Source organism: Labrus mixtus, chromosome 3 (genome assembly GCF_963584025.1).
Source record: "Labrus mixtus chromosome 3, fLabMix1.1, whole genome shotgun sequence".
NCBI classification, from domain to species: Eukaryota; Metazoa; Chordata; class Actinopteri; order Labriformes; family Labridae; genus Labrus; species Labrus mixtus.
Genome location: NC_083614.1, coordinates 6,829,830 through 6,847,261, shown reverse-complemented (window position 1 = coordinate 6,847,261; position 17,432 = coordinate 6,829,830). Strand labels below are relative to the sequence as shown.

Sequence of the window (17,432 nt, the reverse complement as noted above, 5' to 3'; positions counted from 1 at the left end):
AACTAAGTAATTCTTCTAACCAGGGTTGTCCAAGTTTGTAAACTATGCAACAAGGGTGATGCAAACACATCTAGCAATAGATGATGTTCAGCAGTCTATTCTAAAAAAAACTCAACAAAGAGCACATTCAGTCAGATTCTTTAAGCACTAGTCTTTATTTTAAGACTTATTTTTTGGGGGGGCTTTGTGCCTTTATTGGAGATAGGACAGTGGATAGAGTCAGAAATCAGGGAGGGAGAGAGTGGGGAATGACATGCGGGAAAGGAGCCAGAGGTTGGATTTGAACCTGGGCTGCCCGCTTAGAGGACTATAGCCTCTGTATATGGGGCGTGTGCACTAACCACTGCATCACCAGCATCTTTTAAGTACTTATAAATTCTTCTTCACGTCTTTCCTTCACCTGAAGACACTTTCCCTCAAGGTCAAGGAAAGTAAACGGAAAAGACAGACTTCATACATCTGTATTCTTATATCTATACTGTAAAAACAAAAAAGTGGGGCACTCTGGAGGTTATCTCACCAATGATGAGTGTAAAATCATTTTTTTATTCCGTGTGAATACAAATAAAGTTTTTTTTAAACAGGAAAAGACATACCGGTAGAATTGTTTGACAATTCAACCTTTCTGGAATGAATTTCAACCCTGTCAGTTGCTCACATATCATCCATCCTAAGACAGCGTATTAAAATGAACCTGCCATTATAAACAGATGGCAGCACTGTGTAAAATGTGTAAGAAACAGAGAGAGGGCTACTGGATGCTGTAATCTGTGTGTGTCATACCTGGGTGAGCCGATTCTTCTCCGTTGAATGATATCTCCTCATCTTTTACCATTTCATTCCACATCTCACTCAGTCCTTCTGGAGAGAATGCCCGCTGCCAAGGAAAGTAAGAAACAGAAAATCAGCACAACACATTCACAGCATTCACTTGAAAGTCTTAATGTGCTTGTTTTGTAAGTTCTGCATGAGTATATTACAGACAGGCTATAATCACATTATGAGTGGACTGGAATCACAGCTTATATGAAGCCGGGTTAGCTTGTTTTTGTAAGCATTTGAAAATAACCAGTCCTTTGTGTGTGATTTGCCTTTAATTCTTTCTTCTCTAGATTATTCTATCCCTTTCACAAGTGGAAATAAATAACCCTAAATAATAAATGGAATAAAAATAACCCTAATCTGTTGTTAAATCTACATAACCCAGCTCAGAACAATAACACCAACAAATTAATAGCAAGTAGTAAGTTCCAACTTATTCATAGATACGTTCACTGTAAAATGTGTGTCACCACTCTTGTAGTTCACTTGTCATGCTTTACTTTACTGGGAACTATTGACAAGTGAAAAGCCAACTCTTGCTTTCTAGGATCTTATGACTTAAATGGCAAAAATATGTGAGCACATAGATGACAGCACTCAGAATAATCCAAACCAGACACATGACACTTAAGCTGCCTTAAGCACTGAGGAGATCACCAACAGAGGGAAAATATGACACTGTCAAAATGTAAGGCTGTGTTTTGTAGTGCAAAACAATGTTAGAAGGTCAGTGTTGGTCCAGACAGAATGTAGTTTGTGGAGATGAGTGCAGACAGCTTTTGGCACAGTGTATTTATAGTAAAGAGAAAGCAGAGCCAGAGTGTTTCCAATTCTACTTTAAATCCATCATATATTCACAAAAGACCAGAATTACCACCAATTATTTTTTGTTAACACAACAAAGATCTGTTTATTCTAAAGCACGCTTTACCTGCACCCACTGTTATTATATAACAGGCATCCCCTCTAAAAACAACAATCATCTGTGCATGAGGCCTGACACAGCTTGCAGATCACTGGTTGAAGATGTATTTTGAACAATTAAGTGTTTTTGTTTGACTCCAACCTTAAAACAGCAAACGTTTAGATGTCTATGTCAGATGTTGTCACATGCATTTGCTTTTCAGAATTGTAAGGACAGCACGTTGGAATAAAGGGGATCAAAAGTCATTTTTACTTTGTTGTTAAGAGGTTTTACAGTATGCCTCCTACATGATAAACACTGTCAAACTGACAGCAGTTAACAAAGTTATTACTTAAGAAATAAGTAATACAGTGTCTTGATACAAAAGACATTCTGGGAGTGCCGAAATAAAGGAAGGCAAACACAATAAATAATCTACGGTAGTAAAATTCTCTCATCTCATACAGGAAAATATTAAATCTAAGTAATTGTGGGGAATTGTTTTCAAACTTTGTACAATTTCGGAAGCGGCGGTAGTCCAGGTTCAAATCAGACCTGTGGCTCCTTTCCCGCATGTCATTCCCCACTCTCTCTCGCCCCAATTTCTGACTCTATCCACCCTTCTATTTCTAAATAAAGGCATAAAAGCCCCACAAATAAAACTTTTTAGATTTCCATATGCAACCAAGTCCACAAAGACATGCTGTCTTCTTAAATTGAAAACATAGTAATGTTACATGATTCCCTCCTATATGTACAGTACCTGTAAGTCTATCTTCAGCCATTTGTCATGAAATCTCAGCTGAGCATCGAGGGTAAAAGATGGAGAAGGCATCTTCCCCTCCCCTCTCCTGGCTGCAAACGCAGCCAACCTGCATAATAAAGAGATAAAGGCTGTTATATTATAAGACATATAAAAAGACTCAAGGTTAGATTACAAGCAGCAGAGAATGTGTGACATCATAGAGTGTTTGTACCATTACATGATAGGAAGGTGAGGAAGTCAGTTTAGGGGTTAGGGTTTATTGTGTTACCAACTAATTGAAAGAGGTCGCCTTTTAAATCTATCCAGTTATTCAGGTAATTGCAAGATTCAGAGATGTGGAAAAAAGTTGGGTTTTCTGTAATAATGAACCTGAATATATTTGTAATTTATTTTTGACTGCCTCCTTATTCGCATATTTTGGTTTAATGTAGAGCACTTCTTCAAATCACTGACTGGCCGATTGAAGAAAAGGGATATAATATATTTTTTATTATACGAATTGAACAGACTGTAAAAATTATTCACATGGAATTTATACGTTTTGTATGTGAAGCATTATATTCACAAATGTAGAACAAAAAAATACTACGATTCAAATAGAAATAAAGCACTACATCCAACCATTACATTGACTGAAAGCGGTGAAAACACTGAACATGTGAACCCCTTAACATGTTACTTTACTACTGTTTTTTATACCCCTATGTTTAGAGTTACAGATAGTGGAAAACGCTTTATCTTTTTTTTTTTCATGAATTTCTCGTTTTTGTCGTGTTTTTTTCTAAATAATGAGAGAAAAGATAGTAAAGTGAGGTCAGACAACATAATAATGCTCATTTCCAGGCCTGTTTGTAATTTTCTTATCAAAAGAATAGTTTGCCACCAATCTGTTTTAACATGAAACTTTACAATAACATTACCTCAAACTGATAAAATAACACAACCAGCCAATATCAGTGTAACAACCCACATTATTATCCAGATGTAAACATCAGGGAAGCCTAACACAGTTGGCAACCAATAGGATTATACTACTGGGTTTTTTTATATCACATGTTTTTTAATAAACAATCCAAACTTAGACAGTTGCCAGGTTTAATTACACATGTGTCTAATCTTATATGTTTCAGCTGACATGACGTACAGCTGCCTCAGCTGGGTTAACCTCTTCATTACATGCAACTATGTTTGTACTTTCTGTACTAAATCAAAATGCAGTATTTTGACAAGTCGGCTGCAGGACTCTTCTTGCATTAGCCTCAATAAAATATCTAAATGCTGGAGTTTGAGGCCAAAGACGAATCCGTCAGTAAAACACTAGACGAGACTTTGGGAGGAAAACGAGAATATCGCAGCAATAGATGCTAACAAGGACACAGTCTGCGTTAACCTTGTTATCATGTTTATAACCCGGTTATCAGACCATAGGAAAACATACTGGCTGGTGGAGAATACAGCACACTGACACAGGATCAGCAGGTTCACAGCGCAACACCTAGTGCCTGGTAACGATAACATTAGCATTGAGGCTACCGCTAACCACTTAGCTACTAGACCGCTAATACTAACTAGCTAGCTAACATTAAAGCAGCTCTCATTGAACAAGCTGAGGCATGACACTGCACACAAAGAGAGACAATGTTTCTGACAGTACGGCAACGCAATGTGCACAGAATAAAACCAGATGTAAAATGTACCTGCGGTGTCTTCTCGAGCTATTCTCGTCCCCTCAGCTGCTTTGCTGCATTAACGTTCATTATGATGTTTGATTGGCAGGTCGCGGACTGACGCACGACGCATGGAAACAAATTACGTCATCACGTCGTCAGGGAGAGACTCGACGCGGAGGGATCCTTCCCGACACAGCCTGCAGGGGCGGGGTTTCTTATTTGAAGGGAGAATTACAAAGACTGAACTTAACTCCGCCCGCTCGGTGCCGACTAGAGTCATAGAAGGAGCACTTGTTTTGTACTGGAGGCGGGACATAGGAGAGGCGGGGTTGACCTGTAGTGAAGGCAAAATGTCCGCTTGGTGGCAGTGTTTCCCCAGAAAAGGGGTGTGGGTATTTATTTCACAGAGCATTTATCATTCATCTTAAAAAGTTTATTTAATAATTTCTTTTTTGAATTGGCATAGAATATGCATAAAAAGAAAACATATGAACTCAACATTTTGGCTCAAATGTGTGCAATAATTACCCAACCGCTGCTAACCGTTCAATATTACTTGTGCAATAACTTTGTAATTCACTGATTTACAATTGTCTATTTATTTACTCAGTCACTGCACTTTAACTTTAACTGTCTATTTATTTATTTATTTATTTATTTATTCAGTGCACTAAAACTGTTTATTTACTCATCCAGTCACTGCACAATAATAACTGTATATACTCTTTCACTGCACCATAACTTCACTTATTTGCACTATATCTCTATATTTATATTTGTTTAATTAATCAGTCACTGCAAAATAATAATTGTACATATTCTTTCAGTCACCACAACTGTCTATTTATTTATTATTATTATCATTCATTCACTGAACAGCAACTGCTCTGGACACTTTTTGCATACTTCTCTTTCATATCACCACAAATATATTTTTGTTTTTGTTGTTGTTTTTGTAAACGCTGCTGCTTAGGATCGCTGCTAACAAAGTTTTGTTGTGTCCTTGTGTACAATGATAATAAAGATTCTATCTATCTATCTATCTAAATACACACTGAAATAACTACAGGTGAGCAGCACAAGATTAATTTAACAAATAAACACAAAGACAAATTATAATAAGATTATAATAAGTATAGAATAACAAAAAGCTTTGAGGCATAGTTCTCAACTCTCCAACACAAACCATCTTGTAAACCAATGCATGACATAAGTGTATAACCCATGTTCTACCAAAAACATTGTCTTTCTGCTAAATTTACATGTGATATATTCAAGTAAAACCCTATGCCAATGGGATTTAGACGGAACTTTGTCTCTAATCCACTTCAAAATAATACAAGGACAGATGGTTTGCATTTTGTAGAGGTTTCTTTCATATTTGTGAAGGGTCATCATCTGTCCTACAGAATCTTATTGATTTTCTGCTCTGTAATCTGTCAGATTGTGTAGTCATTTTATCTAGCCTTTGTGACCACTGACCACTCAGCTAATATTGATCAGTCTATTGACTACTAGTTAATATGAAATTCCATGAAGAGTCAAAAATGTGGAATGACAGTTCAAGTTTTCAACCTTTATTCTGCAGAATGAGCATCCAAATTTTAATATATTTCCTAAAACAGACCAGCGAGATTATCCATAAGAAGGATATTAAATAGTTCAAGTCTGATTTAGTGATGAACATAAACACAACGATAACTATCTAGGCAGATACAAGGCAAAATATCTAAGGGTGAAAGTTCCTTTCAGACAAAATCCTTGTTTTTTTTCTACTTCCTTTACTTGTGGATTTCAGATTTTGTTTGAAAAAAATGTGTTGTGTAGCCTACTATAAAGTGCCATGTTAAACTGAAGCTCCTTCACAGATACTATAAATATTCAGCTCTTTCTGTGAGTTTCAAATTTTAGAAATATAAATGACATGTTCCAAATGTCGAAATGATCCTCTTTGTAATATTGAAGAATTTAGTGAGGCACTTCATGGGGCATTTAGGGATAAAAGTAGCCTAACCTTCTTTTTTATAATCAGAAAAACGTTTTTTCTACATAACATTTTGTGATGGAAAAATATTGAAATTATTAACAAAAGAGTATTCAGTCCATAAAGAAAGTGTGCTGGTCCCTATAAACTCACACAAGAGCTCTTTATATAGGAAAATAGCCTAATAAAGAGTTTTTCATACATGAATAGTTTTGATCAAAATGTTTATGACGTTTTAAAATAAGATAGGCCTACTGTTTAAAATATATATATATATATACGTTAAGATCTTATTGTATATGCTAAATGTAATAAAATATTTAATGTAGCCTAATGAGTGTGGACTAGGCCTATATTATGCAAGTTATTGATAGGCATAGCCTAAGCATATTCATCTCTAGATAAATTATTTTTGTATAGGCATATTGATAACAAAGCATCATGTTATTCAAGTTATACGTCTTTACCAAAGTATTTTACCAAAGATTTAAAAGTTAGTCCAATCATTGTCACAAGACATCTCGTAGCATTAACCAAACACAATATCTAGTGTTTGATATGGCTTTAATTTACAGAAAGATTAGGCCTATTTGTAAATGACTGGTTTTAAATTACTGTTTCTTAATTTTTGTTTGACAACATTCATGTTGAAGCTGAGACATATTACAGTATACCCTAATGTTACGCACATTTATACCACTTCATATTTCACAGTAAGCGTCATTGATCAAGTGGTACAGCCGGGTGCTAAGGAAACCGCGCATGCGCACTGCTTCACTTCCTGCTTCCTAATCATAAAGTTGGGCTAGTAGACCTTCTGTCGCTTGGTATTTAAACCCAAAATAAAAAGTCACTGTAATGACAACTGAGTCCCAAAGTGGTGCTCCGCTGCCCGTTGCTGGAATAGTGATAGCAGTAGTATCAAGTTTCATCAATGGGTCGACATTTGTGCTTCAAAAGAAGGGAATTTTACGCTCTCGGGACAGAGGTACACAGAAACAGCGGGACACCAGCCCTTTGTAAACAGCACATCTCATATAGCTTTATAATCAGTCACACAAATTCAACTGAAACTCTGTGATGTGTGTGTTTTCCACAGGAGGGTCGTACCTAACAGATGTGGTGTGGTGGAGTGGCACAGTGTCCAGTGAGTATAGCGCCCTCTACCGACTGTGGATGTTCAAATACATCTTTACATCGTCCTGTATCACTTATAAAACAATGCTGCATATATATATTTTTATACATCCCCTTTTGTAATAGTGATTGTTGGTCAAATTGGGAATTTCCTGGCGTACAATGTGGCCCCTGCTGTGATAGTGACACCTCTAGGAGCCCTAGGAGTTTTATTTGGGTAAGTCAAAGAAATAATTAAATTGTCATCTACTTAGAAAAAGCTAGAACAACTCCAAGGAGCAGCTAGGACTTCAGGACTTACTTGCGCAGGCGTGATACCTATTGCGTCAAAGTGTGTTTCTTAAGGTTCTCATGAACATACCGTGAAAATAAAGGCATTTAAATTGCCTTGGAGTTTTTCTTGTTTTTTTTCTACGACTGTCTGCATCCCTATCCGAAGAGCACCTCAAACCTAGCCTACATTTTTTAGAGACCAGGGAGTCCTCCTTTCTACATTTTCTTGTCATCTATGTAGCTTTAGATTAGGATGTGTTTTGATCCAACTGGAACCATCATTAAGTTTTTACAGGAACAGATTTTAGGTTTAAATTTTAAGACTTCTGTTCTGAAGTGAAATGCCAATGTCAGTTTCAGTCAGCATTAATCTTTCTGGTTAAGTGTGAGCAAACAGTCCTATCTGCTTTAAAAAACAACAATTTGAAGCAAAGTTTTATTTTTGGAAAGGAGAGATTATGACATAACTTAATAAATTATACCTTTCACGTCTTTCTTGGATGCCTAGTCGGCCTACAGTCTGTATTAAGGACACTATGAAAAGGACTTCCCACATGACCTCTGTAATAGTTTCAAACAAAAAAAGATTAAGGAAAGTCACTGCTTATCGAGGTTAGCACAAGCAATCAAAAGCCGCAGATCTAATGTCAACTTGTGAATGTATCAACAAAAGACCATTGTATAAAATTACACTGACACTTAAAAAATAAACAAATCATCTGTCATGTCAGTGTTTCTGCTTTTGCAGTCAAAAACTGTTCTGCTCCCACGCTCACCAGCGTCCTCCAGGTGCCATTCATCTCCTTAAATTAATAAACAGTAGGGAGCGACTCTGACCTAAAGGCGGGAGCAAGGCATACAGTATATACCCCAATCAATTTACATTTATACCATATTAGATCTGTACATCAGCTTCTACAAATAAAACCAAATAAAGTACAATAAACCAACAATATAAACAAATCATTTTCATGTCTCAATGTTTGGCTCTTTTCCAATTAACCATTTCAGCTCCAACAGCTTCACTAACTAATGGAAGCTATGATCCATGAAACTAACTTGTGCATTGACAAACAGTCCTTTAACCATAAATGATGTAAAACAAAGGTCTATGACTTTTTTTAATATCGGTGAGATGTGTTTATGTCGTGCTGTTTATACAGTCGAAGATGTCTCATAATGTAAATGCTCAAGATTGTAACTCATGTAACTCAGGAAAGGGATGCTGACTGCAGTTCACTTAACAGCCACTAATGCCATTAACGACTATTTTCTTTAAGAAATTCCACATGGTATCTTTCATTTCACTGTGTTAATGTATTGCTTTGCATCTACCAGAGGGCAGCACGTCATGCCCTGGTATCATATCAATTGCTCTGACAGTACTGTCTGGACTCCAGAATGAATCCACATCCTGCAGTAATGTTTTTTGTTGTGAAACAGGGCTGTGCTGGCTTCTCAGATCTTGAAGGAGCATTTAAACATCCTGGGGAAGCTTGGCTGTGTGTTATGTTGCTGCGGCTCTGTTATGCTCATCATTCATGCACCTAAAGCAGAGACTGTAACAACAAGACTGGAATTAGAGGAGAGGCTTTCAGACCCAGGTGACATTTTTGTTTTTACTTGATTTTACTTTGATGCGTTTGTCAAAATGAATTATTAACTGTGAGCTAGAATTTTCTGGAGCATATATCTTTCTCAAAAATACTAAATATAATGCCGTTCTAAATGAAGATATACATTTTTCATCCTGCAGTTTTTGTACTCTATGCCCTCCTGGTGGTCCTCCTGCTGGTCATACTAATTGTGTGGATTGCTCCAGCATATGGCAAATCAAACGTCATGGTGTATGTCGCTATATGTTCCCTCTTGGGAAGCTTCACAGTCCCGAGCAGCAAAGGACTTGGCCTGGCAGCACAAGACGTTTTTGGGGATGCACCCCCGAGCAGCGATGCTCTGGCTCTCTTCCTCGGCCTCCTGGCGACGCTGGCCGTCAGCATTCTCATACAGTTCTTCTTCATCAACAAGGCCCTGGAGAGTTTCAGTTCCAACATGTTTGAGGCCATATACTATGTGACGTTCACTTCCACTGTGATTCTGGCTTCAGCTCTTCTTTTCAAGGAGTGGACCGCTCTCACTATGATGGACAGCCTCGCCATGCTGTGTGGTCTGACAACAGTGTGTGTCGGAGTCGTTTTACTCCGCATTTCTCAAGAGGCTTTGATCACTTGGAAGACGAAGACAGACTAATTTAAATATATTTACAGGACTTTATACTACTGCTTGATTACAGTACAGAGTCTACACTTGGTTTGTTCTACACAGACTACAAAGTAAATGACCAAAGCTTCGGTTTATTTCAAACTAATTTCATTTAACATTTTACTTGAATAACTTCACTGTTTCTTGTGAAACAGTTTTTAGTTACTATGTAACCTACAAATACAAATAATTTATAAAAAATATAATAAAATACATTCCTCTTTTGGCAAAAGTATTTTTTATTGTTGATTGTATGATTAACTAAAGCCGTTTTCACTTGTGCACTCTGTGAGTTACAGGAAGACTGCTCCTGAAATGCTCCTGATTTGATTGTTCACACATGAACCTTGCAGCGGGAGACTATCCCAGATGGGAATGGAATTTTTATATTTAAATGCGAAATTGTTTAAATTTCAAACATGGGATTAGAAATGGGATAAATCATATTTAACTATTGAAATGTTGCCATTGATCACAAAATGTTCTTCTATTAAAAAATACAGTTTTTGAGTTAAATTGCGACTGCCTACGGTAGATTTTTACTGAAGGATAAGGAGATGTCTGACTGTAAGGTGTTAAACCTAATAACTATCTGTGCACAGACCTTCATTTCATCCACTCATTTAAAAGTTGTTCCACAGAAACACAAAAATTAACAAATAACAACATGTGTTCAAATCTACCACATTAATCCGACAACTCTATCTTAATTTTAAACACTTTCGATATAAAAACATTACATTTGTATGAACTGTAACTAAGATTAAAATAATTTCCTGCTTTCCTTTTTTCTACGTAACTTTCTTCATTGTTAAACTTTTTTTAGTTCTCGCAGCAGGCCAAAATATTTCCAGAGTATCAGAGTTAATTTGCTGACTTCATGTTTTCTGTTAAAAACACGAGTATTTGAGCTGGAAACAATTCTGTGTTGCCCTCAAGGCTTTCTCTTAAAAGTTATTTCTTTCACACACTGCTAGACTGTGTCAGGATGGCATCACCTACACTTTGACTTATTTAGTGTTGCTCTGAATAATTTAGTGTGATTTCAGAAGCCGTCTCAATGGAACTGGAGATTTTTAGAAGATCAACAAAGTTTTTTGTCCAGTGGAGGGATTTGTAAAGCTGGGACATAAAATTATGATCTGTGGCCATGAGCTGATTTTTTCATACTATTAAAAATGGGAACAGTTTATAATTCTATCTAACCTTGAAGAGAATGTGTTGGTTTTGAAGGACCAATTAGAAATACACAATCCTGACAAGCTCTATGTATCTTAAATTAATTTTCATAATTGAATCGCTCCTTGAAACTGCAGTCTGACAGTTGAGATGTAGAGATAAAAGGATAGAAATATTGAGAAAAAATTAGAAATGTTGAGGGAAAAAGTCTTAATTTCCAGGAAAAAGTCAAAATACAATTTCGAGATTAAAGTAGCATGATTGAGAATAAAGTCACAAATATTTAGAAAATAGATCGAAAGTCGAAATGTTAAGAAAACACTCAAAATGTTGAGAATAAAATTTAAATGTTGAGAAAAAAGTCAAAGTGTGATGAATAATGTTAAATACAATTTTGAGAACAAAGTCAAAATATCTATATAAAAGTTGAAATCTCAAATTATGTTAAAATCCAATTTCAGGAAAAAGTCAGTAGGCCTGATGTTGAAGAAAAAGTGGACATATCAGGAACAAATTTGAAATGTTGAGGAAAAGATGGAAATGTCAAGAAAGAAAAGAAATATGAAGAACAAGGTTGAAATGTGGAAAGAAGAAATGATGACAATAGCTGCTTGTGAAAATATGCTTGTAAAGCTGAACTGGAAAAATGACATTTCTAAGGAGCAATGGGACAATTTTAGCCAGTTTATATCAGGAGGACGCAACACATCACTGCCAGGGTGTTGATTGACTTTTGTTTGTTTCTAAGCACATATCATATACCCTCCTTCTGGTGATGCACTGTTCATACTTTCTGCATCGTTGTATCTCATTTCTATCATCCATTTACTGTCTTATTATGTTTCCTGTCTGTTTTGTTGTTCTCTTTTAATCTGTTTTTTGTTTTTGTTTTTATAATTGTTTGCCATTATAATGTTGTTATAAAAATCAATAAAATATAAATTATAAAAAAAGAACGAGATTGAAATGTTATAAATAACGGTAAAATACAATTTCGACAATAAAAACAGTAAAGTGAAATTCATGGAAAAAAAGTTAAAATGTTTTTCTCTAAATGCATAACGACACAAATCCTCCTCCTCTTATATGTTTCTCCTGCCTGGCCCTGCTCCTCTTCCGGACACATTATCAGTGTGGTGGAGGATCCTCCGGAGGGTCACACAGTTCAGCGGTCACATCGCTCTGAGGTAAGCAGAGGAAGAGGCTCGCAGTGCGGCAGTCGGAGCTGAACGTGGAGGGGACAGCAGTATGACATGGTTAGCCTCACAACCAGGAAGCAGGCTAGCTTTAAGCTAACCTCCACCTGCTAACACTTTCGTCTTGTGTTTGGGAACGCGGCCACCTTTTGAACAGGTATTTACTCTCATTATGACTCCTAAAACATTTCCAGCAAAACACATAAAAAATCTTATTGAATGCCCATTGGCGTCGCTAGCGAACCAGTTAGCTGCTGTGCTAATAGATGCTAACACAGCTAACAATGGATGCATTCGCAGTTTAACACTCATTGAATAAAACATGTAACTCTTTAGTACCATAAGAAGTGTTGATTTAATTAGGAATAACTGCATGAATGGCCAGTTAATTATGAATCGGGCTGTTCAGGTAGACTTCACGCTAGCTTTGAGCTGCACCTCGCCTGCACAGGTTAACATTGGTGGCGTATCACTTCCGGTATTCTTGTGATTTCATATACAAGAATACAGAGACCGCAAATTACGGCTTTCTGTTAAAATAAGCTTCAAATGTTTACTTTTTTTGTCTGTTTCTCAGTGTTTTCTCTCTTGTTTTTTTGTTTTCAGGTTTCTGAGCTGGCCATATCTGCACTGTTGGTAAACATCTGCATTGTTTGGTGGTAAATGTGACAGACCACACAGCAACACATCCAAGCCTCACTATGGGTCAGGACAGGGGAAAGTATGATTTCTACATCGGTCTGGGGTTGGCCATCAGCTCCAGCATCTTCATCGGAGGCAGCTTTATCCTCAAGAAGAAAGGGCTTCTGAGGTTGGCGAGGAAGGGGTCGATGCGAGCAGGTGTGCACCTTAACTTTGTGTTTGATCTTTGACAAATGATCCGACTTTAGGCCACTCCCTGTGTACCTGATTACAATGGTCGCACTCAGGAATGTAGTGAAACCAGTGAGGAAAGTGCTGTATCGCACCTGGTCACACCACATTTCAGTCTTGCTTGGTTTTGCACAACTCTGCAGGGTGTGTTTATGTGTTTTTATGTATGTGTGAGTCATGAGTACCCAGCTCTCTCAAAAGTAATCATTAACCTGACCGTATCACAAAACCGTCATTTCAAAGTCAACTGCACCTACAGGATGATTGCATGCTTAATTCATGTTCTTTATACTTGAACTTGTTATTTAAATAAGTTGAATCACTTCAATTGATTTAAACATTTTTATTTACAGGTCAAGGTGGTCATGCATATCTAAAAGAATGTCTATGGTGGGCTGGTCTGCTATCAAGTAAGTAATGTAGTAACAATTTTAACTTTGTACATGCTCAGTTAGCATAGATCTGATGATTTGCAGGTTTAATGTTTACATTTTTGAGATTCCAACTTGGTTAAAATGATATAAAACCTGTTTTCCAGATAACACTTAAAACACAGACCTTTTTAAATAACCTTATTTTACTATTTTGTGACAGTATTTTGTCACTAAATGTTTAGAAATCATGAATTGTAACCAGAATATCTAAGAAACACTTGGACCAACCTTGAGACAATTTAACCTTGACTCCCTTATGACCTGCACTTACCTAACCTGCACTTACCTGGGAGACTTTCTTTCTGCTAAATATTGCTTCAACACACATACAGCTCAGGAGGAATTTCAGTGTGTACATCTGTCTGTCCTTCATTACAACTCATGAGTTATCCTTTTCATACTCATTTGCATACTAAAGGAGAATATAAGTATCTATAAACATGTTACCAGACTCCATTGACAAAAACAGTCATTTAACCGTGCAGAACAAAGCAGTAAGTGATTTACTCGTGTCTCAACCTGTAAGTTTGTTTGTGTCTTTGTGTGACTTCAGTATTTAAAATGATTGGCTTAAATGCAACACAACACACTTACACAAATTGTTTGACTGGTAAAGGCAACACTGGAATAACAACTTCTGTTTTCTGTGAGGTAAAATTACTGCTTCTGTTAATGCAGTCTGGTGGCTTCACAGAAAGCAATGTAACTGCTGTTTCAGGTTAAACAAAAAGTTCTTACTTTAACAAAAAGAAAATTCCTGTAGAAATCCTTAAAATGTGATATTTTGTGAGTTATTTTTTTTTATAGTAGTGGACGTTCTTTGATTTAAAGACGTTTGTTGTAGGATTTTGTTGCTGCGATAACGGCTCGCTTGTGGCTGGTTTAAGCAGTGTACTGTAGCTATTGTTAAAACTTTTTATTATAAATCATTGTGATTCCAAAATATGTGAAAAGGGAGATTCAACAACTCCCCTTTAATGTACATTGTTGTCTTACAGTGGGAGCAGGCGAAGCAGCAAACTTTGCAGCATATGCCTTTGCTCCTGCGACTCTGGTTACTCCGCTTGGAGCCCTCAGCGTGCTCGTCAGGTACAGATGAGTCACTGCATGCTGTGGACACCTTTCTCTAATATTTGTAAATGGATTTGTGGACTGGAGTCATCTTAGTTGACCTTAACTTTCATTGCAGTGCGGTGCTGTCGTCATACTTCCTGACAGAGCGGTTAAACCTTCACGGGAAGCTCGGCTGCCTGCTCAGCATCCTGGGCTCCACCACCATGGTCATTCACGCTCCGCAAGAAGAAGAGATCAGCAGCCTGGAAGACATGGCAAAGAAGCTGGTCGACCCAGGTACAGAATAAATACTACATCAGAGATCCAGGATAGCAGTGTTTTTATTCCTAAGGTTTATGTACTAGCCACTTAAAAACATCAAAGTTAAAATAACTAGGAGATGAAATAGGGTTGTTACAATACTGGATGCGTAACTTTTGATATGATTTTAGTTAAAATGAAAGGATATTGATGTCTGTTTGGATACCACCTGAACAAATACACAAGTCCTGAACAACCCAATATCAGATATTTTATTAAATTATAAATCATGACGCTTCTGGTCATGTTTGCTGTTGTAGTTCATAAAGAGGCATCAGTCTTAATTTCTGCCTGTTCATATTAAGAGAAAACTCATTCTGAACTTTTATCTAATCAGCCTACTGTTTTATTTAGAAAAGCCTGAAACCTGGCATTATTAAACCAATGTGCTAACTATCAATATAGATCAATGCAAAACCCTAACCCTTAACCCTTTGAAATGCATTTCATGGAACAACACCTTTTATATTCATGTCTTGTCTAAACACCTCTTTCCATTTTCCTCAGGGTTTATATTATTTGCCACTGTCGTCATCATCGTGGCTCTGATCTTCATATTTGTTGTGGGTCCTCGCCACGGTCAGACCAACATCCTGGTCTACATCACCATCTGCTCAGTGATCGGGGCGCTGTCAGTGTCCTGTGTCAAAGGACTGGGCATCGCCATCAAGGAAGCGATAGGCGGGAAAAGCGTGGCGAGAAACCCACTGGCTTGGATCTTACTGTTTGCTCTCGTGGCCTGTGTGAGCACGCAGATCAACTACCTGAATAAGGCTCTGGACATTTTCAACACCTCACTGGTGACTCCGATCTACTACGTGTTCTTCACCACGTCCGTGCTCACCTGCTCTGCCATCCTCTTCAAGGAGTGGGGTCACATGGGCACGGACGATGTGATCGGCACCCTCAGCGGCTTCCTCACCATCATCGTGGGCATCTTCCTGCTCCACGCCTTCAAAGACGTTAGCGTTAGTCTAGCTACTCTCGCTGTGTCCATCAGGAAGGAGGAACGTGCAGCCAATGGGACGGCAGCTCACAGCACCTATGAACTGCTTCACAACGAGTCCACTGAGGACATGGAGGACAGAGAGATGGGTTTGCCTTTTGAAAGTGTCTCCAGAAGAAACGGGGCGATGACTTCCTCTTTGGACCATTGAGGAACTCGATAACAGACTAACCAACCATGGCATTGTTATGGTTTAAACAATAAGACAATCAGCTGTTTGGGACTCTGACAGACCAGTGGATTGTATTTATTGTTTTAATTTGCCTTACTTTCTCTGAATATGACCCGCTCATATTCAGTTACAGTTAGAACTTAATTTCATTCCTCTGTAGCGCTGTAAATGAGTTTTTTAAGAACCGTTTTGTTATATGTACATGCATATCCATGCACTGACTTACTTTCTATAAATCAAATAGGTTTTAATATATATTCTATATGAGGTCCTGCTGACAATGACGACATAAAAAAAGACATGTCACTATGATTTGAGTTTTCGTGATACTTGAAAGTAACAACGGAGAAACTTTTTTTTTTACATGAAAAGCTCTTCAGATGAACCAACAGATTTGTTACATATTTATTGAATTAAAATGATTAAAACATTTGAAACACAAGGCACAGTGAATAAATGATTAACAGAAGTATGTTACTTTTCAGTTTCCTTTAAAATGGTTAAGCATGCATGTTCAAAAAATATAGAAAATACAGATTTACCTCCACCCACACGTGAAAACATGTCGCTGTTCACCCTTATTATTCCACCACTGCAAACCCTTAAATACTCATCTGATAAAACTAATTTCCCCTCTCTGATCTATAGCTTTCAGTATAAAACAAAGAATAGCTCATCCAAAAAAACGTCTATTCATTTCTGATAAGGCACAAGTGAATACAAAAAAACACATCATTCTGACAAAAAGTGGCCCAACTGCAACATTTAATGGTCCTCTGCTGCTAAAGACCTAGAGTAAATGAGGAGGAATATTAGAGATAGTGTGGTAATGCTGACAGTGTTTGGAAAATTCACGCTGGTCCACTGAATCGGCGGTGAACGCAGCCCCCTCAGCTGCTGGCGAGCGACTGGTGTATCGGTGGCTGGAAGCATCGGACGTGCTCCACCGGCATGTTCTCTCCGTCTCCAGACTTCAGGTACTTGTTCAGGATGGCAAAGATCTCGTTGTTGATGACCTGGAATTTGCGGATTCTGTCCACCATCTTCTTCAGTGGCTGAATGGAGGCAGAAAATATGAATACTTGAGTATCTCAGTGAAAACTATTTTTACATTAAAAGATTCATTGTGTACAGGTATAGTCAGAGCAAAAGTGAAGAGATTGTTTTCTAGTGACATTGTTAGGAAAGAAGCTAAAGATAAATCTTCCAAGTGTGTCAGAGAATTCACAATGTTGTCTGGTAGAAGCAATTGGCAGGAACAGGGTTGCAAAATGTTCCCTAAATCCTACACAATGAAGCTCTAATAAAAGACTTATTGAGTGTCTTGTGATGGTTGATATAGATTCTGGGCCTTAAAGGAAAAGTTTGACACATAAGGGG

The 17,432-nt window shown here is 37.5% G+C and overlaps 4 protein-coding genes across 6 annotated transcripts in view; 2 read left to right on the top strand and 2 right to left on the bottom strand.

The window, feature by feature from the left end:
• herc2 (HECT and RLD domain containing E3 ubiquitin protein ligase 2) overlaps nt 1–4,242 on the bottom strand; it is a 55,781-nt gene extending 51,539 nt beyond the window's left edge. For all 3 annotated transcript variants that reach the window (XM_061030214.1, XM_061030223.1, XM_061030228.1), the window contains exons 1-3: nt 4,190–4,242; nt 2,490–2,598; nt 784–877 (exon numbers count right to left, since the gene is read on the bottom strand). In XM_061030214.1, coding sequence (XP_060886197.1) covers nt 784–877; nt 2,490–2,561 — 166 coding nt within the window. In that variant the 5' untranslated portion in view covers nt 2,562–2,598; nt 4,190–4,242. The remainder of the gene's footprint in view (nt 1–783; nt 878–2,489; nt 2,599–4,189) is intronic.
• Nucleotides 4,243–6,919: 2,677 nt separating this feature from the next.
• Nucleotides 6,920–10,053, top strand: nipa1 (NIPA magnesium transporter 1). The gene is made up of 5 exons (XM_061030201.1): nt 6,920–7,134; nt 7,246–7,293; nt 7,410–7,500; nt 9,000–9,160; nt 9,313–10,053. The coding sequence occupies exons 1-5, from the start codon at nt 7,005–7,007 to the stop codon at nt 9,804–9,806; spliced, it is 924 nt and encodes a 307-aa protein (XP_060886184.1). The 5' UTR covers nt 6,920–7,004; the 3' UTR covers nt 9,807–10,053.
• Nucleotides 10,054–12,130: 2,077 nt separating this feature from the next.
• nipa2 (NIPA magnesium transporter 2) lies at nt 12,131–16,519 on the top strand. Its single transcript, XM_061030292.1, has 6 exons — nt 12,131–12,350; nt 12,800–13,033; nt 13,420–13,476; nt 14,499–14,589; nt 14,690–14,850; nt 15,382–16,519. Exons 2-6 carry the CDS (start codon nt 12,895–12,897, stop codon nt 16,029–16,031), a joined length of 1,098 nt encoding a protein of 365 aa, XP_060886275.1. The 5' UTR covers nt 12,131–12,350; nt 12,800–12,894; the 3' UTR covers nt 16,032–16,519.
• Nucleotides 16,442–17,432, bottom strand: part of cyfip1 (cytoplasmic FMR1 interacting protein 1) — a 32,001-nt gene continuing 31,010 nt past the window's right edge. The window contains exon 31 of the mRNA XM_061030245.1: nt 16,442–17,107. Within this exon, the coding sequence (XP_060886228.1) occupies nt 16,943–17,107 (165 nt within the window). The 3' untranslated portion in view covers nt 16,442–16,942. The remainder of the gene's footprint in view (nt 17,108–17,432) is intronic.